At 40.7% G+C, this 27,366-nt stretch overlaps 1 protein-coding gene and 2 pseudogenes across 2 annotated transcripts in view; all 3 read right to left on the bottom strand.

The window, feature by feature from the left end:
- Nucleotides 1-3,406: 3,406 nt before the first annotated feature.
- LOC115661581 (disease resistance protein L6-like) lies at nt 3,407-22,167 on the bottom strand (annotated as a pseudogene).
- Nucleotides 14,849-15,485, bottom strand: LOC115661534 (uncharacterized; annotated as a pseudogene).
- LOC115669103 (disease resistance protein L6-like) overlaps nt 15,981-27,366 on the bottom strand; it is a 30,235-nt gene continuing 18,849 nt past the window's right edge. The window contains exons 1-5 of one of the 2 annotated variants that reach the window (XM_056312559.1): nt 21,203-21,745; nt 18,885-19,971; nt 18,427-18,714; nt 16,648-18,236; nt 15,981-16,547 (exon numbers count right to left, since the gene is read on the bottom strand). In XM_056312559.1, coding sequence (XP_056168534.1) covers nt 16,463-16,547; nt 16,648-18,236; nt 18,427-18,714; nt 18,885-19,971; nt 21,203-21,735 — 3,582 coding nt within the window. In that variant the 5' untranslated portion in view covers nt 21,736-21,745 and the 3' untranslated portion in view covers nt 15,981-16,462. Of the gene's footprint in view, nt 16,548-16,647; nt 18,237-18,426; nt 18,715-18,884; nt 19,972-21,202; nt 21,746-27,366 lie in introns of those variants that run through there. The other variant, XM_056312560.1, reaches the window with a different exon arrangement.

The following is a 27,366-nucleotide window of genomic DNA, read 5'->3' as shown; positions in this document are numbered from 1 at the left end:
CAATTTGAATTCAACATAATCATCAAGCATTCTATAGAGATCACTCATCTTTCCAGTTTAATAATAATTTATGTTTGTATTCTCAAGACGATCATATCTTTCCACATTATTTTTTCTACCATACCATAGGCTTGTCCATCAAACCAAGGACTGTGCATTATGACAATAAATGACGAAAAGTTAATGTATCGATCTTCGATATATATTGGCCGCAAGTTGATTACTGCCACCTATAAGATGACAACAAATCATTATGTGGATCTCAGCTTCATTTATTATGAAAGTTATTGATATAGGAAATGAATACTATAGACGGATTAAGTACTGACCACAAATACCGAATGCTTAAAACAAATCCATACGCCACGTATGCACATATTTTATTCCCATAATAGCGCGAGATCTACACAAATCTATGATTATTTTTGTTAAGATGCCTAATTAAGCGATAGCTCACATGTCGACCCAACAACTCTGTTTGATCTCACATTGTTTTTCTTCTGTTTTTGGATGTACGCGACGAACGCGACAGGATCAAACACCACAAAAGACAAAAGTTACGTGGTGAGAACTGCGACTTTGGAATTCCGGGATATGTTTGGCCGTACACACACTTGTGCTCGTTGGCCTTGAAGAGTCCTAGCTAGCCAAAACTTAACAACAGTGCATCTGGTTTAATCAAATGCATCATTATCATTATAATAGACAATTTAATGTAGAGGTTACTCTTAACTTCTCACGATTTTGACACTAAACTATTGCGGATTTTGTTGTGTGTGTGTGCGTGTGTGATATTTGGTTAGATATGTTTTGCATAATCTTTGCTCTCGGTGTTATTCTATTCTTGTTCATTGTGTAAATCTATTTCCGTACGATAATGTGTGTATGCGTGAAATGTGTTGGTGTTAATCTCGAGGAATGTCATCCCACAATGTTTTAGTTGCGTAATTAGAATTTTTATGTGGCCATTTTGTTGGCCAATCTAGTAACCATGGCAATCTAGTGTAAAACTTTTTAAAGAGACAATCAATCGGAGATATTTTTTTTCTAGGTCTGAAAATAGTAAATGCCATTCGCTTAGAAGAGTTTACTGAATACAAGTTCAAAACTTTAGCGCAAATCAAGTCTTAAAGGGCTTAAAAGGGATAAAGAGTCTAATTGCTAGGCAAGCTTTTCTTTTTTTGGGCTTTGGCGACCCTGTCAGCTACATTGTTGGACTTTCTGTTGCAATGGGCCAGCGTAAGGTTTGAAAAGCGCAACCTCAAATCACACCCTCTCCAAATAAGTGCGTCATTTCCACCGTGGCTATCGACTCCACAAGCGCGACCGAGCTAGCATGCATTGATCTTTGTCCACCAATTGACCAATGGAGACTTGGCAAACGCAGGCGGTGGCTCCTTTCGACGATTCGGCAACAAAGGAACCGTCATGTTGATCTTCAGAATGCCAAAATCGGAGATATTTGTGAATTTAGGAAATTAAAGCCCAAAGAAAATAGCTCGCGTTTCATGACATTGCTATGGAAAAAAGAAGGGCCCAATTGCAATCCAAAACCACGAGAGAATTCTCTGGTTCAGTTTTTGCCTCTCCGATCCTTGTTGTTCGCTGCCATGTGCACACTCGACATCATTGGACATGTTGGCGATATTTTGAGCCCATTGGAACATTCACGTGGCCCTCATTATTCGACCATGTGTCTTGCTCATGAATTACAAACCCTTATGAGTTTTAATCGTAATATTGGACATGAGTCGTGCACGTGAACGTGGCACAACATTACCGGCCATCTAGGGTTTTTATTGGTGGCCGTCGCAATTGGTGTCCTGTTCTTGACTTACACCTGCGAAAGATTGGTCATGTAAACATCAAAATCCTTGCATTAAATTCACGAATAGGTGTAACTTGTCAAATCAGATTTTTGAGTTATCACGTTTAGTAGGCGAGGATAGTGCATGACACTCACTGGACATGGTGTCGATAGGGGCAGATCTCGTACTACCCACGTTTTGCAGCTGCTTTTTTCTAGTTTAGGCACTATTTTTAGCATGGAAAAGTGCAACTACCCGACTCCATCTCCCGCGACAATGTGTATACCCTCTGGGAAGTACAAAAAGTGCGTGACCTGGAACACATTAGTGCTGGCAGTGCAGAGGGTGCCAAAGTATGAGGAGGAGTCCTCGTGGGGAAGGCGAGCATGTCTTTGCATTGATTCAGGCAAGAAACTCCGAGCGATCAAGCCAAGGAGTCCATCAAAGTGTGCATTGGACACTACTATAGCAACCCCACGAGGATCTACGTCTACCCCGAGAGATCGGGCAATTTCCCTAGTCACTCCATTGATGGGCACAATCGGTACCAAGACGGGCTACTGGCTACTCAAGTGGGAAAATGGATCCATCCCTTCCCGTTGAATAGAAAGCTCGAAATAAATATCACTTGGGACCGCATTGTAGTTCGTTAGGATTTTGATAAAATCTCTTCTCGCTACTCATATATAGCCTTGTTTTGGGAACCCTTCCTTTTATGTTACTTTAGACTGCTGTTTAAGGTTGTACCAATGGAGGACTCAAAAGTTCAAAGTACACTATATTTCCGTCCCCGTGGAACCTTTGACCCACCTTAATTCATTGATTATTGATGATTTCTCTTTTGCCTAACAGCAATCGTGCGTGAATTTTTGGTTCATTCGTTCGCAAGCGTTTTTCAAATTTTCTTTTTTTAAATTTTGGCCACTAGGCTTTTTGAATTTGGATTCATGTATCTGGGTAGCAAGAATTGTGTTGATTCACTTTGAGGCAAGTTTTTAATGGGCGGAAACTGAGCGGGGAAAATTGCCATCAATTTGGTCCTTTAAAAGACCATCGCATCAATTAGGAGAGATTTGTCCATGAGATTGAATACGTTAATTCCTTTCCCAATGAGATGTTCCTGTTTTTGTTTATATACTTTAAAGACGAGCAAGAATGGTGGTAGTGATGTTACATTTCGTGATGAACAAGAAGCCCTAATTAATCGGGCCTGCCTTCACGAGAAAATTGGAGTCGGCCCATAATGTGATCAACCCTGGAAAAAGCCTACAAGGGGAAGAATTCCGGGAATCATCTGTTTGCCTGAAAGGCCAGGGACGACGTATTTGGTCTGTCAAAAGAACAATCGTCTTGTTTTGTTTATGATTATGCAGTGTCATGGAGCGGTAAACCAATGAGTCTTGAACAACATCAGCAAAGACAGGTTCATGAAGCATGTGTCTACGGGGCACCTCTCGACATAATGAGACGCATACCCTGAATCGGAACAGATTAACAAGTAAAATCCAAACAAATTCGTGTGAAATAAATTGGGCACTTGCACACCATTGTCGTTTTATGGAGAGAAAAGAAAGGAATGATTTAACATTTGAACAATTGAAAAGGAAATGAATAAAACCTGATAAGAACCGAAAGAGACAAGAAACTGAGGTTGTTTGGCCAATCAGCTCTTGAGACCGCAAGGATATGGGCATAAACACTCTTTCAACTACTAGTCATAGACATCTCGGAACATGTTTCAAAGGAAAAACAAACCAAGTACATCATTCAGTTCCGTCTCTTACCTCCTCTTCAGCTTCTTCATCATCGCTCTCTTCCTCGTCGTTGCCAACGATTCGCCTTCACCTTTCGCCTTTTTCCTTCTCCGCATCGTTGTCCACGGAATGAACCCACGGAGGCCCACGAGACAACTACAGAACCTCCTGCCCATTGTCGTCCTAGTCGTCGTCGTCCTCGCCGTTGTAGTCACCCTCGTCATCGTCTTCATCACCATTGTCTTCCTTGTCGTCGTCATGTTCATTGTCGTTGCAGTCATCGGTTATCTTGCTAAGGAGAGGGAGGTTTAAAAATATCATGTTTAGGGTGGATTAAACATCTTAAGAAGAAAAGGTCAAAATCCCCAAATATCATACGACATTAATCCCTAGTTTGAACATCCAAATGCAAGCAACCAGCAAGAATCGACATAATCCTTTAATTCCGTTCAAATTGACTAATAGAAATTGTTAACGTGACTTTTTTTTATCACCTTTTTCTCTCTCATTCAGTAGGTACTCGGATTTGAAGAAAGTAGGGCAAAACAGGGGGCAACGATGTGCTAAAGGCCCTACTTTAAATTGAAAACCAACAGTTTTGATATCAATTTCTTTGATCACAGTTTTTAGTTGCAGCAAGCTTGCGATCTAGAGCAACAACTATTGCTGGATTTAATGTCAGTGTTTCAAAAAATCAACACAAATTTTGAACAGAGAACAGAAACAGATTTCAGCTGAGTTTTAGGCTGTTATGGTCTCTTACCTCCTCTTCGGCTTCTTCATCGTCCCTCTCTTCCTCTTCCTCGTCCTCATCCTATCCTCGTTGCCATCGCCATCGCCTTCGCCTTCCTCGTTGACTTCATTGTTCTCATTGTTATCGCCCACAGAACAATCCGGTAGAGGCTCGTGAGATGACTGCTAAACCTTGTGCACATCCTCGTCATCCTCACCGTGATCGTCATTGTCCTTGTCCGCATTGTCCTTGCTATCGCTGTTACCATCGCCGTTACCATCGCCTTCACCTTCTCCATCGACATTGTTGTTCTCATCGTTATCGTCCATGGAACAAACCAGCGAAGGCCTGCGAGACGAATGCACATCATCGACCTCATCATCCTCGCCGTCATCATTCTCATGGTCCTCATGCACGTCGTCGTCATCCCTGCCATCGTCCTCATCGTCCTCGTCTTCGTCATCCTCCCAATCGTCATCCTCATCATCATCATCCCTGCCATCATCCTCATCGTCCTCATCTTCATAATCCTCGTCTTCGTCATCCTCGTCATCGTCATCTTGCTGAGGAGAGAGGTTCAAAATTATCATATCTAAGGTGGATTAAACATCTCAAAGAAGAGAACAGATTCCCCAAATATCACATGACAATAATCCTTAGTTCGAACACCCAAACGCAAGCGCCTAGCAATAACCAACATAAAAGGGTTTTCTTCACACTTAATCACCGTAAGAACGCTTTCCAAAGCATCAATCTAATATAAATCTGTCAGAATCAAGCAACATTCACAAATTTGTATATCTTCATTCCCTCAAAATTGGAACAGAGCAATTGTTAGGCTTTGATTTACTTCTTTGTGACTTTCGCAGGACTTGACACATGTTAAGATAACAAGGAAATCTGATTTTAGAGACAAAAAATGGACTTTTGCAAGGATCAAGCACTGATATGATAACTGTCCAAAATGGCCTCAGATTGGTGTCGTAGCTTGCTTGGTTAGCCCTCAACAAGGACTTTTGCAACGACTTTTCCATGATTTTTAGCTTTTTAAAATTTTTTTAGCCGATTTGTACCGAGGAAGGCTTAGTAAGACACCACACTACTGTTGACACACCACACTTCAGCAAACTTGAATGATGATGAACATAACTTTGTTGGAGATAGCTCACTCTTTATTCTCCAATTTTGGACATGAACACAACATGTAGTATAGCCATCACTATCAATTGATTGCAGTAATATGAGGAAATGTGGCCAAGCAAGTTGCTGATTACACTGGATTGAGATGCGTGATTGCCCTACTCCTACTCATGTGAAAGATGGCACACTGAAGGTTAGGGCAAGGAGATACAAATTCCTAAACTATGCAGATGGGTTGACGGTACACAAAATATGGTGCAAATTAGGTTTTACCCAGATTTATGATTAGTAAAGACGTTACCTTTGACGAGTTTGCTCTAATTTATAAAAGGAATGAGTAATCAGTTATAAAGAAAGATCAAAATGGTGTACATAAAAATAGGGGGAGTTGCAAAAAAGAGCACAAAGATAAGCAGATTGCCGATGAGGTGAAAGTTTTTGTAGAGTGGCGGTATTCTATAGCAACTTATAGACACTTTGTGGTGAGCGTAGACTTAAGGCTTTGCAGTGGTCAGTGAAGGTGGATGAGTTGGAGTGTTAGTTGAATATGAAGGTTTTAGTTGGTGAATTTGGGAGAAGCAGAGGAGGTGTCGCATATAGAGATGCGAAGGGATAGGAAAATTAGAATGTTGAGAATTGACTCGGAGGAGTGTGAGACAAGTTCGGAGTTGTCATTATGCATAAGGAAGGAGGTGGAGCATATATCTCGTATTTCACACACTGGTTTGATTGTTAAAGGTATGCCATGTGTAGGTGCAGTGCTCGATTTGATCTTTCACATGCTGTTGGTAATTTATATGGTCAGCCTGTGTATACATGGAATGGGTCCTCCGGTATTCGTTGGGATGATAGGGAAAGCAGTTCAAGTAGCGTGGTAGTAAGTTGGCAAGTAGACCTGAGTCAAGCAGACAACGTAGAGAGCGGTCGATCTGTAAGCTGTTATGTTGTTACTCTTGTGGTTTGTGATATGAGTTGGAAGGTTTTGATACGAGATACGGTAACTTCATCAATGACTGAGCCCAAATATAGTGATAGCGAAAGAAGTGGAAGAGGTAGTGTGGCCAATTTGGCACCGAAATCGAGTTCTGTAATTACCAACACTGATCGACAGTTTTACAACAGTAACAACGTGCGAGAAGATTCTTGCAACAGAGAGTCGTGAAGATGTGAATCGATCAATAGAGACATGTGGCGGTTGACAGGCACGTGGAAGGTATTGGGAGAGCGCAGCAATGTAAAGCGACAAAACACAACCGTGACTTGGCTGCAAACTTGAGCCAATGTGGAGATTTGTTGAGAATGTCAGCTTGGATTCAAGTGAAGGGATGCAAATAGGCATCTACATGTGTATGGGCGTTCAGTGGGTCATTCCCGGATGCTTGCAGGTGAGTCAAGCCATACCGGGTCGAGCCCGATTGCCGGGAGCAATCAGGAATCTTACATCACTCACCATCTGACTGAGAATCTATACTCTCCTTCCTATTTGTGCTTTTAGCTCATTTTGCGCTTATCGCAATTACTCAAATGGCATGGAGCCTATTTTAAACTTCATGTCTTCTTTTTCACTAGATAAAATCGATATTGTGCAATAGGATCATGCAATCAAACAAAATCACGAGATACTAGAAAATTAAATAAGAAATAGATTCAACACACCCCAATTTGGTTAGCTCGGTTCAAAGAGTGATCTAGATTCACGGGAAGAGTAGAAATAACAAACCCGCTACAAACTAGGAGATTCTAACATAAAAAATAATCTCTCAATTCCAACCTCCCATTCCATGCAATCCTCATCCAGTGTTCACTCAACTTCTAATATCGTTTTTCTCAAACTATAACTCATAAAGGGGAAAATTGTCCAAAAAGTCATAAACCTATTACACTTTTGTCAATTCAGTCCTAAACCTTTCAATTTTGACAATTGAATCTAAAAATTTTTCACTGTTTGCCAATTAAGTCCATTCAGCCAATTTTGGTCGAAAATTGCTGACGTGGATAATTTTTAATGATCCTATTGCACAATATCGATTTTATCTAGTGAAAAAGAAGACATGAAGTTTCATCATCAATTTTTGGGGGTAAAAATAGGCTCCATGTCATTTGAGTAATTGTGATATGCGCAAAATGAACTAAAAGCACAAATAGGAAGAAGGAGAGTGTAGATTCTCAATCAGTTGGTGAGTGATGTAAGATCCCTGACCTCACTTCCGAAGTTGACACACGCATAGCAAATGAAGATTCCTAGTAAGATGGGGATTTTTAATAAGATTTTCCATGGTTTCACATTTTAGAATCATTTTATTGTCTCTCTTCACTGGAATAAAGCAGAAATAAAAAGCGAATTAAGCAAAAGAAACAGTGATGATCTATGAATAGAAAGAAGGCGCACCTGTTCCAATAGCATATCCTTTATTTCTATTTCACATTCGGAAGAACTTGGTTGGCTATCAGAAATGTCTAGTGCATTCAGACTTATGTCTTCAAAACGGCCCCAATCGATTCTTGAACCCCATGGACCATAGTCGAGTATTTTTGAGGTTGCTGCATCAGTAATCCTTTCCAAATGCTCTGACTCGTCAATGCCCTCGACAACCTGCAGGCTCTCGTACTCTCCAATCTCTAAACGCCTCAAATTCTTTAAGTTTGACAAACCGCCCAACCATTTTAATGAAATACACCCTCGAACAACAAATTCTTTCAATGCTTCCAACGTCGAAACAAATTGAATCTCCTGTAGCTTCGGGCACCCCCGCAGGTGGAGTTCTTGAAGCATCTTTAGGGAGCTTGAGACAAGGGACACTCTCCGCCCAACATTAGTCAACTCGTGAGATTGTAGCTCATTGCACCCTGGCTCCTCCGACAAACAAACCAATCTCTCGAAAGATTCACAATCACAAATAGATAAGCTCTCCATCGATTTTAAGACACCGAGAAATCGAACTTCAACTAGCTTGCTGCAAGAATACACATGGGCTTCTCTGAGTTTTCTCAAACTTGATGTGATTGATATTCTTGTGACAAGTTCACAAATTGCGATAGTCAACTTTTCCAATTGAGGAAGCCCAACGAGTTCTACTTGTTTCACTCGAGTGTTATTGAGCTCCAGAACTCTCAAGTTTGATGGAAGTTGTGTCAGTGTTTGCAAGTCTAGTCCATGGAGAGTAAGTTCTTCCAGTAGAGAAAGGGAACCCCACTCCGTAGACGTTGCGCGGACATTTAAAAGGCACAAGTGCTGCTTCCTCAGTTTGGATAGCCTCCTACTCCACAACAAGCTGCAAGGTTGAATTATATCTGATTTTTCATAAGTACCAGAGGCATCGGATAGGAGCAGTTCAGCTAGATTAGTAAGGTTTGAGAGGTCAGGGACAGTCTGCAACGATTTTGATTCAAGCCGTAGAGTGGTCAAACTTATGGGGAGCTTCGGCAACTCTTCAATCTCATGACACTCATATAGGTCCAGTGTATGGAGTTGACTGAGCTTGCTCGTTGTCCCAGGCAATTTCACTATCTTTGAGCTTGATACATCGAGAGAAGACAAGCTTTGTAGTCTATAAATGGAATCCGGTAATCTTGTAATGCTCGTGTGTGATAATTTCAGCTTTGTCAATGACTCTAATTTCGAAACTGAGTCGGGGAGTTCCCTCAATCTCCAACAATTATTAAGAGCGAGGTACTGAAGATTCTTTAGTTCGCCAATTTGTTCGGGCACTTTTTGAAATGCCATGCTATGCTCAACACTCAAGTCAGTCAGACACCACAGTTTCCCAATAGAGCAATCAATTTCCTCCAAATAGTGGCAACCAGATATAGTCAACTTCTCTAAAACTGAGTCTTCGGAAAAGGTTGGTGTCCTGCATAGCGATGGAATATGTATAAGAGTGAGAGCCTTCAATTTCCTTGCCCCTACAAAAGCCAATGAAACATAAGGACAGCGAATTAGATGAATGTACAAGAAACAAATACGGATGTAGGCTCCCAACTTGTATCGTGTGTCATTTGATCCTCCTCACTAAATGAGAAAATTAGACTGTAAATTCATTAAGTTTTGTCCTTCATTGAATGAGAAAATTAGACTAAGGGGGATTCTAACATACCTTGATTAGGCTCTTGACCGCATCTTCTGTCCACACATAGTAACGAATTGACATCACAACCACGCTTTCTAGATGCAAATTGGTTGCCATAAACTGTAGATCACGTTTGGGATCTACAACATCGTAAATCAAATCGATCCATTTCAACTTGGAAAGACATCCCGTAAAGTCGCCTTGGCAAGTTATGTTACACAACCACAGCAGCCAAAGATGTGGGAACCGTTTAATTTGCTCTGCAGTGACAGTTGGATAATCATCAATCAATGACCGATTTGTAGCGCCAGTCATATCATTATCAATAGTGACAGTTTTTCTCAAATCCAGTGCTTGAACGCTTCTCTTGATCTGCCAATGACATTGAGGAACAGAAGCAGGAATTTGTCAATATCCCACAAACTTATTTCGTCGAAGAGAAGAAAAAATGAAACAGAAGAGTAGCTCCCTATCCAGAAACATCAATCCTCAATTAGGAACAGGATAAGGAATTTTCAATTCAAATTTGGCCATACTTTACCTCTGTTGATCTTAATTCGTGAATGATGTCATCTCTAGCCTGCAACCTGCTACGCTCTTGACTAGCAATTGCCCTTCCTAGATCTCTAAACTGGTCGTGCATCCAAAACCTATAATTGTCTAAAACCTTTATCATGCACCTGCTAATAAGGACATCGATAGCATTCTCTGGGCTAAACCCACAATCTTTCCACATGTAGATTGGATTAGCCTTATAAAACCGATGAAAAAGCATGCAACATCGAGAAATATTTGTTGTTGACCTGGTTTCAAGGTATCATAGGTAATCCTTAACTTTCCCAAGACATCATCATGAGGTGTTTTCCTTAGCTCCTCTAGCACCTCTTCCCATATTTTTTTCTCTTTCCGAAGAAATAGCGATGCACCTATTGCTCGAAGAGCTAAAGGTAGTCCACCCGCAGTAGAGACGATGCCTTCTGAAATAGTGTAGTAATTGGCTGGAGGAGAGTTGTCATCAAAGGCATGCCTACTGAAAAGTTGAAGTGAATCTCTGTCGCTCAGCTCCTCCATTTCATAGGGCTCGATTTCATACTTAAATCCCCTGATTTTCAGAACCTTTTTGTCCCTGGTGGTAACAAGTATCCTAGTACCGGGAGACAAAGAATTCGTTCCGATTAGTTCTTGGATTTGGTTGCCATCATCCACATCATCCAAAACAATTAGTACCTTCTTGTTGCAAATTGCTTCTCCAATCGTATGAGTCCCATGATCACTGGTACCAATATTGCGAACCCCTCTAGAATTACAGGTGTCGGACAAGAGTTGTTGCAGCTTGAGTAAGCCCTGGGTTTTCGCCATTTCGCTTACATCATCAAGAAAGCTGCAGTATTTTCCAAATCGAGGACATAATTGGTTGAAGATTTTCTTGACAAGTGTCGTTTTACCGATGCCCCCCATCCCGTAAATCCCAATAAGCCGCACACCATTGGAGTTGATATCTAATAAATTGTTTATGGCTGCTATTCGATCCTCCATTCCGACTAAATCTTCAGTCACTTTTCTTTGTCTTGTCTGGAGCCTATTCACAACCTCGTTAACAACCGACTTGCTTAGATCCCCATCGCTGCCACAAAGTTGAAAAGGTTCGATCGAGAAAAAAGTAAAAAATTCATTTCCTTGCATGTTGACCAACCATATACTAAGTCAACAAATTTCAATCTAATTATCTTAAACATTGTTCCCATGGAACCGTTAAAATTATGGACGAATGACATAATCATATTACCTTATTGTTATGTTATGAGATCGACAATTCTCGCGCAAAACAATTCAAAAGAACAGAAAAGGAGTATATAATAAAGTGGTTCTTATTCAAACATCGAACAAGTCTTTTTCGCATCTCTTTTGTAGATCAATTTCATAAACTAATCAAAAAGGTAGATTCTACTCAGTTAAGTGATGGAGCCAGGAATCGAACGTTGATACTTTGTTATTGCATCTAAGAAAAAACCACCACGTAAGAAGCCAATATAATAAAAAAGTGTAAGAAAAAAAGCGTTTTTTTACCGAAATAAAAATCCTAAACTGCATTTAATTTTGCGAGTTCAATTTTTTTATTGTTCATCGGGTTCGAGGACACTAAAAATTTATCACCACATTATTATTTCACCTAGAACAATAAAAATTAATTTCCATCAAGTGTCTTGCGATATGTGTGCGAACTCGCGCCACCATCTTGTGAGAGTTTTACTCAGTAATTTACATACATTTGTCTTTATGATTATGAAGCAACTTTTTTTTGGGGGGGGGGATTTATCCAATAAAAAAGGGCATGAATCGAAATGGGACTCGATAAAAATTCAATATTACCCCAATACTCCAGGAACATGATGAATTACAAAGATAAACATCTATTACAAGTATAAGGAATAGAGGAAGAGAAATGTTTGACCTATAAATCAAGTAGAAGAATTAAAATATAAATGCGTGTGATGAGTTACAGCAATATCAGATTTACTGATTTCTTTTGGCGTGGAAATGAACTTTACAAATGTAACCGCATTCGGTTCCATAATCAAGTTCTCTGGCATACTTTAGGAATCTTAATACATACAAGGATCGAGTTATTGTGCAACATATGAAGCAAAGCCAAATTTTTATACAATGAAAATTAGGTCAAAAACCAAATTATAATAATTCTATTAGGTCAGAAAAACTTTGGATCTCTCATGATATAAAAAATAAAAAAAAAAGAAGTTGAGACTTTTTATTTCAATTTAGGGAAATTGGATATGAATTTCATTAGATCTACCTTTCAATTGTAAAAAATAATTTTCACATTCATAGTTAGATGGTTACCCTGTATAATTCTGCAGCTCCAACCCCCTAGTGCCACCAACTCTTCTGAGAGCTTGCCGCCACGTCTCTACATCCTCAGAGCTGAACTTCTTCTTCTGATCCTCCATCATTTGCTCCAAATTCAGAATGTCATTACTGTACAATTGGGTCCTCAGCTTCACATCATCAGGTTCCACGTTATAAAAGATGGGCAATATCACCTTCTCATTCCCATCTTCTCTTCTAGATCCAGAGGTGTTCTCCACCATCTTCGCAAGCTCGCGGAGGCACCAGTGACTTGAAGCGTATTTTGGTGAGAAGATGGGTATGTAGAGCCTCGAGTCATTGATCGCTCGCAGAAGGTTGCCACTAATTCTTTCGCCCGGTCGAAGCTCTTCGTCATCGACGAAAACGTGAATCCCGGCATCTCTTAAGTCGTGGTAGAGGACGTTGGTGAATCCGCGGCGAGTGTCGGGCCCTCTGAAACTCAGGAACACCTGGTACTCACCTCCAAATGTATAGCTGGTGCTCGTCCCTGTCTCTGAGTTCGCCATAGGAGCTTACTCTGCAATTAGCGTGGTCCCCCGGCACAGCTGAAGCACGTGGAGAAGATGGGCATGTTAGATACCTCGGAGTCTTCCGAGCTCGCTGGCCGGACCCGAGCTCAGTCATCAATCTCGCAATCACGGAACACAGGAGCTTCTTGGGGTGGAACCCTAGCAAGAAAGAGCAAACGGCGCAGGAGATGAGCGTTACCTCAGACAGGCGACCACCGGCGAAGGGATCCTTGAAAATTAACGTCGATCGCGCGGAATTGACGGGCTCGCCGTCGCCGGAGTAGTTCGCGACCACTACCGGGGAGTGCTGATTCACGGTTTCGCGAAGTACATTTATGCAGGATCGACGATGGCTGGAGAAACCCTAGGTGCGCTCGAGGGACTGCGGCTTGAGGAGGAGCGGCTCCATCGGGAAGAGTAGTACACGGTGCAGTGCAGACTGCAGAGAGTAGTGTTGTGTTCGAAAGCGATCGTCCTTCCTTCTGCCGAACGAAGGGCATTGGGGCTTGGGCCGAAGTTTGCGAGGAAAATTTGGCCGAAGAGCGCGCCTAGCCTTTTGCCCAAGAGAAGCGAACAAGCTAGCGGATTGGATAGTTAAAGCCCAGCCGAAAATAGAAAAATGAAGGAGGACTTCCCACTAATTGGCTATCTTATCTCCCGAAATCTATGTTGGACCTTTTAATTTTTTATGTTCACAAACTTGTTTTGAGTTAATGAAGTTTCTAGTACGTCGACCCAAAAAAAAAAAAAACAAGAAGAATCGCCTCCCAGATGACACATGGGACTCTAAGCTGAATCTCCTTTGTATTGCATTTATTGAAATCGCAGCATTCTCCACAAAAAAAATGCACCACCTAAGTACTGCCTTAGCATATATTTGTTTTTTAGCGTGAATTTAGTGGTAGCAACACAGAGAATCGTAATATGCAAAGCCTATGAAGACACTAGTACAGTAACTATCTCATTTTATAAGGTACTTCTATTACTCTCGTGATACGCAAACTAATTTGAACAAAATGCTCTTATAATACACATTCTCTATCCTGACCTTTGTATCTCTCCCATGAAGCTCTGTAGTGAATCGCCGTCTTTCTAAAATTGCCGTTCTTTCTAAACTCTAGAGTTTACCAAGACAAGCACAATATGACTTCCCTTTACAGGGGAGTGAATCGCCTTCTTTCTGTACCACTACTAGGCTTTTTGATTCGTATACTTGGGTAGCAAGAATCGTATTGGTTCCGTCTGACCAAAGTTTTTTAACGGAGAAAACTGACCGGAAGAAATTGCCTGTCTTCAATTCGTCTTTTGACAGGCCATCACATCAACTTAAAAGAGATTTGTATATGAGATCAGCGTTGAAAAGGCCTTCCAGGGGAAGAAGGATTTGGTCTGGGAAAAGAGAATTCAGGACAATTGTAAGTGTCGTGGAGTGGTAAACCAACCAGTGTTGAACCATATCGACAAAGACAGATTTATGAAGAATGTTTCCGGAGGGGAGCTCTGGTCGACTCAATCAAAAATGCATACACCGAAGAGGAACATATTCATAAGTAGAATCCAAACAAAATCGTGAATTAAATAGGGCACTTGCATATCATTGTCCGGGTTATGGAGGGAAAGAAAGGGGCAAATTTACATTTAAACTATCAGAAAGGAAAAGAACAGAACCAGACAAGAACCAAAAGAGACTGAAAAACTAAGGTGGTTCCGCACCTCGGCTTGAGACCGGAAGGATATGGCCATGCAACACTCGAGGAAGCCAAGTACATAAATCGGTTTCGAATCATTCCTTCCCCACTTAAGTTTGGCATGCTTGACACTGACAGAGATACGACAGAGCATATGCAAATCAGCTCAGCACAAGGTCTGACCTGAGGTTTCGTGAGTTCTCAGCTTGTGAAAAATGACAATCAAACGGATCATTTGAACTGCTCATACCAGTTCAATTCTATTATAATGAAGTCAAAAGACAGACATTTACAGCTTCCACTGCGCCAGCAAGCATGACAGGTGCGTACACAACGCACCTAAACAAATCAGGACCACCCCCTGCATCCTCAACCTCTCTTGCCACTCCTTCAGATAACAAATCAACACCTTGTTCCTTAGCTGTAATAACTGCTGAGCGTGACCCTAACATCCTCAGAAACCCTTTGAAAGAGAGCTCCTTCGTTATACGCAGTGGCAATGACTCACCTTTGCATCCCAACCCCACACTCTCGAATGGGAAAGGGAGTTTCTTGTAACCATCAATTAAGTACTTTAGGTTGGGGTCCCAGAAGGGCTGTGTAGTGTCGTGGAAGCGTTTCAAGACCAGATCGAATGTAGGGCTCACTTCAAGATCAGTGTAGCACTACACTGCAGTGACACCTCCCAGCTTCTGGAGCAGACAGGTCACGAGGGAGTAGAAATTGGGGAGGTCGAACCAGTGCATAACTTGAGCAACCGTAATCAAATTCACTGAATTTTCGCCTCCGATTAAGGTCACAATTTCGTCATTGGAAATGGGTATTGGGGTGTGGACGTAGTGGACCCTTAAATGCTGCATCGCACATTTTAGCTAGTGCTCAGCTACCTACTTTACAAGGAAATGCAGGGCATATGAACAGAGCTACCTACTTTACAAGGAAATGCAGGGCATATGAACAGAGCTGCACGTGACGAACAATCTGGTATTAATGAAAGAAATTGAGATTGGTGAAAGATTTCCCATCATAAAGCAAGAAGGGAAGAGAAGCACATTTGAAAAAGAAAACAAATGGGAAAAGAAGCTTGGAAGACACTGAACACTCAGCAAAATATAATGCAATGGTTGGCTGTCGATTGATCAAGCTTTTGCTTTTGTTCTCGTCGACTGAGCTTGCTACTCGTCGATTTCAAGAGTTGGTCATTATTTCATGTCAACAAACTTCAAAAAATTTCCCACGAATTCAACGTAGAAACAAATTGAATCTCCAGTTGCTATAGGCACCCCAACAGTGGGTCCTCAAAGCATCTTTAGGGAGCTTGAGACAAGGGACACTCTCCTCCAACCACAAGTCGACTCGGGAGATTGTAGCTCCGACAGATAAACCAACCTCTCAATTTTAAAACACCGAGAAATTAAACTTCAATTAGCTCTGTGCAAGAAGACACCTCGCTTCTCTCAGTTTACTCAAACTCGATGTAACGGATAATCTCTCGAAAAGTTCACACCCAAACATAAACACCAAATTTCAAATGTGAAAACCCAAAAATTTAACAAATCAGAAGTCCAACCCAGGTTTTGGACATGCATGTAATCGCCTCGCAGGGTTATAGCTTCGATCCACGTCGTTCTCATCACTGCCCTCCCTCCACGCTACACTGTCGATCCTCCATTTCCAGTCGAGTGAAGCAAACGACCCTAGCTCAGCTGGTGATGACTCGAAGAACCAAGCTTTCATTTTTTATACGGAAAATGGCATATGTGAGATGCAAGAGCTCGCCGATTGACAAAAGAGACGGACTGCTGGTGAGCTGGGAGTGAATTGCTCGCCAAAAGATGCGAACTGCTGGTGAGCTGGGAGTGAATTGCTCGCCTACTTCATTGAGAAAAACACCTCCTAACAACTTTTTTGAGAGAGCGACCACACTTCGTGAGACCTTTTGCAATTTCCCCTCTATCGGACCTAAATTTTATTTAGGAAAGGCCTTTTTGTTTAGAAAATAGAAAGTAAATAAATAAAGCAGAACAAACAGTGATGATCTATGAATTGAAAGAAGCCGCACCTTTTCGAACAGAGCAACACTTTGAACAGAGGATTCCCCATTTCTGTTTCCGAACCTATTACCGTATCAAAGTATGTAATTTCATAGCACGACTCTCTTGTTGGTTCATTCAGAGTCTTCTTTCTGTAATCCCCCACAGTGAAGGAACGAGCCCCAACCCAACGGTCAACCGACTCAAACCCCCGACAACGCACTACAACTATCCAGCATTCATTTGCTATTTTTGAGCTTGATGCATCAATAATCCTTTCAATTGATATGCACTCACAAACTGTCAGCTGACACAAAAACTCTAATTTTTCAATACCATCGACATCCCGCAGGCTCTCGCACCATCCAATATTTAAAGTCCTCAAATTCTTCAAGTTTGACAAACCGCCTAGGCTTTCTAACGAAATGCAATCTTGAACAGAAAATTTTACCAATGCTTCCAACGTTGAAACAAATTGAATCTCCTGTAGCTCTGGGCACCCATGCAGATCGAGTTCTTGAAGCATCTTGAGGGAACTTGAGATCAGGGACACTCTCCTCCTACCATCAGTCAGCTCAGGAGCTTGTAGCTCATTGCACACTGGCGCCTTCAACAGACAAACCAACTTCTCCAAAGATTTGCATCCAGTAAAAGATAAGCTCTTCATCGATGTTAAGACACCGAGAAATTGAACTTCAACTAGCTTGTTGCAAGAATCCACATTGGCTTCTCTCAGTTTTCTCAAACTTGATGTAATGGATATTCTTGTGACGAGTTCACAACTTCTGATAGTCAACTTTTCCAACTCAGGAAGCCCATCGAGTTCTACTAGTCTCACTTGAGTGTTATTGAGCACTAGAACTCTCAAGTTCGATGGAAGTCGTTTCAGTAGCAAGTCTCGTCCACAGAGAGTAAAATGTACGTGGTCAATCACAAAGGAAAAATCCTGCTTCCACCGTTTGGATAGCCTCCCAATCCACGGCAAATCGCAAGATTGACTTTTATATGAATGGATAAAAAATTCAGAGGCATCGGACAGGACCAGTTCAACTAGATTAGTAAGGTTTGAGAGGTCAGGGACAGTCTGCAACGAACGAGATGTAAGTTGTAAAGTAGTCAAACTTTCGGGTAGCTTCGGCAACTCTTGGATCCGATAACAAAGCTCTAAGTCCAGTGTTTGGAGGCGACGAAGCTCGCTCATTGTCCCAGGCAATTTCACTATTTCTGTGCATGATACATTGAGAGAGGACAGGCCTTGTAGTCTACCAATGCAATCTGGTAATCTTCTAATGCCCGTGGCTGACACATTCAGCTTTGTCAATGACCCTAAATTCAAAACTGAGTTGGGGAGTTCCTTCAAGCTAGCACATCGCCTAAGATCGAGGAGCTGAAGATTCTCTAATTTGCCAATTTGTTCTGGCAAATTTTTCAGTTTCCCACAATCCTCAACATTCAAGTCAGTCAACAACTTTAATTTCCCAATAGAGCGGTTAATTTTTTTCAAAGATGGACAACGAGAAATAGTCAACTTCTCTAAAACTGAATTTTTGGAAAAAGTTGGTGTCCTATGTAACGACCAACAACATTCAAGACTGAGAACCCGCAATTTCCTTGCCCCCTAGAAAAGCCAATGAAACATCAGGACAGAGAATCAGATGTCTATACAAGAAATAAATATGGATTTACGCTCCCAACTTGTATCGATTGTCATTTGATCCTCTCACTAAATGAGAAAATTAGTCTGTGAATTCATTAAATTTTGTCCTTCATTGAATGAGAAAATTAGACTGAGCGGGAAATTGACATACCTTGATTAGGCTACTGAACGCATCCGTTGTCCACTCATTGCCAAAAATATACATCACAACCACGCTTTTTAGATGCAAATCGGTTGCCATAAACTGTCGATCAAGTTTAAAGGAACACAAATCGATCCATTTCAACTCGGAAAGACAGCCCGCAAAGTCGCCTTGCCAGATTACGTTACGCAACCAAAGAAACTGTAGATGAGGGAACCGTTTAATTTGCTCCGCAGTGACAGTTATATGGTTCCGGAAGTTCTCTGGCAAACAGATTGCTTGAACGCTTGGCTGGATCTGCCAATGACATTGAGGAGCGGGATCAGGAATTTGTCAATATCCTAGAGTCTTATTTCCTCAAAGAGAATAAAAAAATGAAACAGAAAAGTAGCTACCAATTCAGAAACGTGAATCCTCAATTAAGAACAGGGTAGGCAATTTTCTATTCAAATTTGGTCATACTTTACCTCTGTTGATCTTAATTCGCGAGTGATGTCGTTTGTATCCCACAACCTGGTATGCTCTTCCTTAGCAATTGCTCTTCCAAGATCTCTAAATTGGTCATGCATCCAAAATTTATTGTCGTCTAAAATCTTTATCATGCACCTTTTAATAAGGACATCAATTGCAGAATTTGGACTAAACCCACAATCTTTCCAAACGTAGATTGGATTGGTCTTATCCAGACCGATGAAAAAGCATGCAACATCGAGAAATATCTGTTGTTGAGCCGATTTCAGGGCATTATAGGTAATCCTTAGCTTTCCCAAGACATCATCATGAGGTTTTTTCCTTAGCTCCTCTAGCATCTCTTTCCATATTTGTTTGTCTTCCTGACCAAAAAGCGATGAACCTATTGCTTGAAGAGCTAAAGGTAGGCCACCTGCGGTAAAGACAATTTCTTTCGAAAGAGTGTAGTAATCCGGGGGAGGAGAGTTGTCATTGAAGGCATGCCTACTAAAAAGTTGAAGAGCGTCTTTGTTGCTCAACCCCTCCATTTCGTAGGACACGATTTCATACTTAAATCCCCTGATATTCAGAACCCTTTTGTCCCTAGTGGTAACAAATATCCTAGTAACAGGATACAAAGAATTCATTCCAATTAGTCCTTGGATTTGGTTGCCATCATCGACACCATCCAAAACAATTAGTACCTCCTTGTTGCAAATTGTTTCTCCAATCGTATTGATCCCATGATTGCTGTTACCAATGTTGCGAACCCCTCTAGAATTAGAGATATCGGACAAGAGTTGTTGTTGCAGCATGACTAAGCCCTGGGTTTTTGCTGTTTCACTTACATTGTCAAGAAAGCTGCAGTTTTTTCCAAAGCGAGGAAGCAATTGGTTGAAGATTTTTTTGGCAAGTGTTGTTTTACCGATGCCACCCATCCCGTAGATTCCAATAAGCCGCACACCACCGGAGTTGATGTCTAATAAATTATTTATGGCTGCTATTCGATCATCCATACCGACTAAATCTTCGGTCACTCTTCTTTGTCTTGTCCGGAGCCTATTCACAACCTCGTCAACAACCGTCTCGCTTAGATGCCCATCGCTGCCATAAAGTTGAACAGTTTCGATTGAGAAAAAGTAACAAATTCATTTCCTTGCATGTTCACCAACCATATACTAAGTCAACTAATTTCAATCTAATTTTCTTAAACATTGTTCCCATGGAAACGTTAAAATTATGGACGAATAATATAATCACAATATATTGTTGTTATGTTATGAGATCGACAATTCTTGCCCAAAACAATTCAAAAGAACAGAAAAGCAGTATATAAATAAGTGGTTCTTATTCAAACATCTAACAAGTCTTTTTCCCATCTCTTTTGTAGATCAATTTCATAAACTAATCAAGAAGGTAGATTCCACTCAGTTAAGTGACGGAGCCAGGAGTCTAATGCTAATACTTTATAATTGCATCTAAGAAAGAATTACCACCTAAGAAACCAATATAAAAATAAAGTGTAAGAAAAAGTCTTTTTTTATCCAAATAAAAATACCGAACCACACTTAATTTTACGAGTTCATTTTTTTGAATGTTCATCGGGTTCAAGGACACTAAAAATTTATCACCGCGTTATTATTTCACTTAAAACCAATAAAAATTAATTTTCATCATGTGTTTTGAGATGTGCGCGCACGCCATGATCTCGTAAGAGTTTTAATCAGTGATTTACTTTTCATGATCACTCTATCCAGTAGTCATATGGGTTATCACATCTCTACATGTATGGACCTCTGTCTTTATGATTATGAGGCAACTCAATTTTTTTTCTGGGTGGTAACAACAATTTATCCAATGAAAAAGGGCACGAATCGAAACGGGTCTCGAATCAGATGGACTACAGACTCGATAAAAATTCAACGACACCCTCAAAACTTCAGGAACATGATGAATATCAAACATGAACATGCATTACAAGTTTAAGTTGAAGGAACAGAGGAAGAGAAATGTTTGATCTTTAAATCAAGTAGAAGAATTAAAATATAAATGTGTGATGAGTTACAGCAATATTAAATTTACTTATTTCTTTAGTGTAAAAAAGATGAAGCAAAGCCAAAATTTTATACAGTTCGGCCAAAAACGAAATCATAATAATTCTATTACGTCAGAAAAATTTGGATATCCCATGATATAAAAAATAAATAAAGAAAGAATTTGAGACTTTTTATTTCAATTTAGAGAAATTGGAGTTGGAATATAATTAATGAATTTTTATGAGATCTACCTTTCGATTGTTAAAAAACAATTTTAGCATTCACAGTTAGATGGTTACCCTGTATAATTTTGCAGGTCGAACCCACTGATGCCACCAACTCTTCTGAGAGCCGCCCGCCACGTCTCTACATCCCCGGAGCTGAACTTCTTCTTCTGAATCTCCTTCTGTTGCTCCAACTTCAGTATGGCATTTTTGTACAACTTCGTTTTTAGCTTGACATCATCAGGTTTCACGTCATAGAAGATGGGCAATATCACCTTCTCATTCCCATCTTCTCTTCTAGATTCAGAGGTGTTCTGCACCATCTTTGCAACCTCGCGGAGGCACCAGTGACTCGAAGCGTAGCTTGGGGAGAAGATGGGTATGTAGAGCCTGGAGTCATCGATCGCTCGCAGAAGGTTGCCACTAATTCTTTCGCCCCGTCGAAACTCTTCGTCGTCGATCAAAACGTGAATCCCAGCCTCTCTTAAGTTGTGGTAGAGGACATCGGTAAATCCGCGGCGAGTATCGGGCCCTCTGAAACTCAGGAACACCTGGTACTCACCCCTTAATGTATTGCCGGTGCTCGTCTCTGTCTTGGAGTTCGCCATAGGAGCTTCCTCTGCAATTAGCAATTAGCGTGGTCCCCAGGCACAGCCGAAGCACGTCGAGAAGATGGGTATGTTAGATACCTCGGAGTCCTCCGAGCTCGCCGGTCGGACCCCAGCTCAGCCGTCAATCTCGCAATCACGGAACACAGGAGCTTCTTGAGGGTGGAACCCAAGCAAGAAAGAGGAAAAGGCGCAGGAGATGAGCTTTACCTCAGACGTGGCGACCACCGGCGAAGGGATCCTTGAAAATTAACGTCGATCGTGCGAAATTGACGGGCTCGCCGGAGTAGTTTCGCGACCACCACCGGGGAGTGCTGATTCACGGTTTCGCGACGTCCGTTTATGCAGAATCGAGGATGGCTGGAGAAACCCTAGGTGTGCTCGAGGGACTGCGGCTTGCGGTGGAGGAGCTCCATCGGGAAGGGAAGTAGACGGTGCAGAGAGAATTGTGTCGGGAAGTGACAATTGATTGCACTTAATTCTGCTGAATGCGGGGCAAAGGCCCATGGGCCAATAGGGGTTGGGCCGAATTTTGCCAGGAAAGTTTGGCCCATTTTAGGTGCGTTCGTTTACCAGAAAATGAATGATTCTTTATAAATAATAACTCATATCGTTTAAAAAATTAGTCATTGAAAAATATTTTCATCATTGATAACAAATTATGTCTAATTATTATCGTGGGGGATGAAAAAAAAATTTATTCATTTATTTTTCTAAACGATATAAGCGAACATTTTTCGAAAATTGTTTTTCAATTCGCTTATTTTCCGTTAAACGAACTCATTCTTAGTGGAGGGCACTTAGCATTTTGCCCAAGAGAAACGAACAAGCTAGCGGATTGGGTGGCTAATACCCAACGGAAAAAATAAAAACTCCCCGTTAATTGGCTATCTTATCTCCCGAAACCTATGTTGGATCTTTTAATTTTTTATGTTCACAAACTTGCTTTGAATTAATGAAATTTTCAGTACGTCGACCCAAAAAAAAATAAAAACAAAGAAAGAATCACCTCCCAGATGACATATGGGACTCTAAGCTGAATCTCCTTTGTATTGCATTTATTGAATTTGCAGCATTCTCCACAAAAAAAAAAAAATGCACTACCTAAGTATTGCCTCAACATGTATTTGTTTTTTGGCGTGAATTTAGTGGTAGCAACACAAGAGAATCTTAATATGCAAAGCCTATGAAGACACTATTACAGTATGTAAACTCTCTCATTTTATAAGGTACCTCTATTACTTTCATGATACACAAACTAATTTGAACAAAATGCTCTTGTAATACAAATTCTCTATCTTAACCTGTAAATTGCCGTCTTTCTAAATTTGCCGTTCTTTCTAAACTCTAGAGTTTACTAAGATAAGCATAATATAACTTCCCTTTACATGGTAGTGAATTGCCATCTATCTGTACCACTACTAGGTTTTTGAATTTGATTCGTATACTAGGGTAGCAAGAATCGTATTAGTTCGCTCTAAGTTTTTTAACGGAGGAAACTGACAAGAAAAATTTGTCTATCTTCAATTCGTTCTTTGACAAGCCATCACATCAACTCTAAGAGATGTTTATATAAGATCAGCTTTGAAAAGGCCTTCAAGGGGAAGAACGATTTGGTCAGGGAAAAGAGAATTCGAGACAATTGTAATTGTTACAGAGTGGCAAACCAATGAGTGTTGAACCATATCGACAAAGACAAAATTATGAAGAATGTTTCCGTAGGGGAGCTCTGGTCGACGTAATCATAAATGCATACACCGAAGAGGAACAGATTCAGAAGTAGAATCCAAACAAACTCATGAATTAAATAGGGCACTTGCATACCATTGTCTAGGTTATGGAGGGAAAGGAAGGAGCAAATTAACATTTGAACTATCAGAAAGGAAAAGAACAGAACCAGACAAGAACCAAAAGAGACCAAAAACTAAGGTGGTTTCGCACCTCGGCTTGAGACAGGAACGATATGGGCATTCAACACTCGTTCAACGAGGAAGCCAAGTACATAAATTGGTTTGAGCAACAGCAGCGACACGGTAACAGAGTAGAACCGAGCAGAGTAATATCGTGGCTATTCAAGGCCAATTCGACAATTACGTGAGGTGCCGCTATATGTGTGAGTATCATCCGGGATAAAGGCACGAGGATGAAGCGCTGCCATTAAGTGAGTCGCTGGCGGAAGACTCAAATCGAGTCCATCTCTGCAAGGGCAGTTTTTGGCGAACCAGCGATTCCATGGCAGTCACTGACGCGTGGTACAAGCATCTCGAACTTCAAGAATGGATGAATAAAGGTTTGAACGAGAAGAGCAAGCTCTTGAACCGTGAAAATAGAGGATACAAAAACAGGGCATCTCGGCCAAACTCGTCAGAGCCAACACCGGCGATCGCCTGAGGTCGAGTAGGAGTCGGCAACTGTGGCGACATTCTGGAAACTCAGCTGGTGTTACAGTGAAGGAGCTCGGCAGAATGGTGAGGTGAGGGAGAAGAATCCAAAGAGCTCCCTGATGCCAGAGAGAGAACCCTTCAGTCCTGTCGGCGTGACGAAGGTGGAGCTCACCAGTATAGGACTGGGAGTAGGGGTGTCAATGGGTTAGGTCGGGTCGAATTTCTATTATACCCGACCCAACCCAAATCACAAGGGGCACATGCTCTCTCTGACCTGGTCCGGCCCAAAACGCATAGAACCCAAAGTGAAAATCCAGGTCGGGCCGGGTTTTCGGTTTTTTTTTTTCATGGGTAAACGTATAAACAAGTACAAAGTGGGTGTGAACCCCGAATAGCCATTCATTCTCTTAGCTCTCTACTACACTATTCTGTCATTTGTATCATTTTTTTATTTTTTGTAGCCGTGTTGACTATTACGCCCATCCTTGTCATTATCCGCCTGCATTGACAAGTAACTAGCATCAACCAGAGGAGCGCTCCATAGGGAGAAAGGAAGCCAATCTAATGAATTATGCCAGCAAGCTCAATCAATGAAACAGAACCATCATACTTTAATGGTAATACACGAGTGTTTCCCAAATCAAGAAAGGACAGATTAAGACATCCAATAATTCCGGTCAAAGAGTAAATATTTTCATAAGGTCACCCCCTGGAAGACACAATCCTGGTATCAGCCAGGTTTTGGAGTTTGTACAAGATTAGAGTAGTTATTTCCATGTTCTTACAGAAACAGGGCCATTGTAACTTCATAAATGAGCGCAAGATGAATATCTGAAAACAAGTGTATTGTGCTAGAGGATGAATAAACATTGAGGCACTACCCAATTGTCAGCTGCTCATGCTTCCAATGTTGGGCATTGCTGATCGAGTATTCAGACACGGCATGATATGCAAGTTAGTTCTAAAGGATGAAATAGAAACATTATCCCCATGAACTCCTCTTTCCTGTTTCCTTTTTGGTATTGGAAAAATATATGAAACTTTTGAGAGCCACGAGTTTTCTTGATTTCAGTCACATGCATATTTTTTAAGCACCAGATGACTCGAAATAATGGAAGTATTTTAGGATGTAAAGAGTCCATGGAGACCAATTGTCCCAAGCAACACTAGTCCATTGGTTGCCATAAAATGTGATAAAAAGTATCAACAATCCTACAAAAATTACAATCGTGACCCATGACCGAGTAGCAAATTCCAACTACCTACTTCACACAAGCAAACACATGTAAGACCAATTCAAGAAATCCTTTTCACTCGAGAATACCTGTGACAAGATGTAATCTGCTTGTTGCTTGGCATAATAATGCTCCGAAGGGTGAAGCTTTCCAATGAGAGAACTTACAGCAAGCAAGAGAGATGATTTAGCAACCAGAAACAAAAAATCCCTAATCAAACGACTATCTATTCATTCAAACAGCAACAGTTCAAGACAAAAAACAAAAAACAGAAACCACAGAATTTGACAATCATAACAATTCATTTAACACAGGTATACATGCCATTTGATACATCGTCGCCACGCTCTCGTGCTCCCAGTCTGGGAGCATGAGAGCGTGGCAACGATGTGGCAAAGATTTGGGGACTAACCTCTATTGCCAATTCATTGTTTGAAACACGGAACCCGACCCGAACTGACCTAACTTGACCCGTCTCGATCACTTGGCAATATCCTGTTTGGGTCGGGTCAAGCACGCATGTCAAGTGTTTCGGGTCGGGTCGGGTATCATGAAAACCCGACCCGAACCGACCCATTGACACCCCTGGCGCACACCACCGCACCCGATGTCTTATAAATTGTTTATGGCTGCTATTTGTTCCTCGATTCTGACTAAATCTTCAGTCACTTCTCTTCGTCTTTTCTTGAACCTATCCACAACCTCCTTAACAACCTTCTTGCTTAGATCCCCATCGCTGCCACAAAGTCGAACAGTTTCAGTTGAGAAAACGTAACAAATTCATTTCCTTGTATGTTCACCAACCATATACTAAGTCAACTAATTTCAATCTAATTTTCTTAAACATTGTTCCCATGGAAGTGTTAAAATTATGGACGAATAATATAATCACAATATATTGTTGTTATGTTATGAGATCGACAATTCTTGCCCAAAAACAATTCAAAAGAACAGAAAAGCAGTATATAAATAAGTGGTTATTATTCAAACATCTAAAAAGTCTTTTTCGCATCTCTTTTGTAGATCAATTTCATAAACTAATCAAGAAGGTAGATTCCACTCAGTTAAGTGACGGAGCCAGGAGTCTAATGCTAATACTTTATAATTGCATCTAAGAAAGAATTACCACCTAAGAAACCAATATAAAAATAAAGTGTAAGAAAAAGTTTTTTTTTTATCCAAATAAAAATACTGAACCACACTTAATTGTACGAGTTCATTTTTTTTAATGTTCATTGGGTTCAAGGACACTAAAAATTTATCACCGCGTTATTATTTCACTTAAAACCAATAAAAATTAATTTCCATCATGTGTTTTGAGATGTGCGCGCACGCGCCATGATCTCGTAAGAGTTTTAATCAGTGATTTACTTTTCATGATCACTCTATCCAGTAGTCATATGGGTTATCACATGTCTACATGTATGGACCTTTGTCTTTATGATTATGAGGCAACTCAATTTTTTTTCTGGGTGGTAACAACAATTTATCCAATGAAAAAGGGCACGAATCGAAACGGGACTCGAATAAGATGGACAAAAGACTCGATAAAAATTCAACGACACCCCCAAAACTTCAGGAACATGATGAATATCAAACATGAACATCCATTACAAGTTTAAGTTGAAGGAACAGAGGAAGAGAAATGTTTGATCTTTAAATCAAGTAGTAGAATTAAAATATAAATGTGTGATGAGTTACAGCAAAATTAAATTTACTTATTTCTTTAGTGTAAAAAAGATGAAGCAAAGCCAAAATTTTATACAGTTCGGTCAAAAACGAAATCATAATAATTCTATTACGTCAGAAAAATGTGGATGTCTCATGATATAAAAAATAAATAAAGAAAGAATTTGAGGCTTTTTATTTCAATTTAGCGAGATTGGAGTTGGAACAAAATTGATGAATTTTTATTAGATCTACCTTTTGATTGTAAAAAATAATTTTAGCATTATGGTTACCCTGTACAATCCCCCCATTTCAACCCGCTGATGCCACTAACTCTTCTGAGA

The sequence above is a fragment of the Syzygium oleosum genome, unplaced genomic scaffold (genome assembly GCF_021117445.2).
Source record: "Syzygium oleosum isolate NSW1041296 unplaced genomic scaffold, Sole_v2.1 Sole_v2.06, whole genome shotgun sequence".
NCBI lineage: Eukaryota > Viridiplantae > Streptophyta > Magnoliopsida > Myrtales > Myrtaceae > Syzygium > Syzygium oleosum.
Note: the sequence above shows the minus strand (reverse complement) of the source record. Positions and strands in the feature narration are given on the sequence as shown.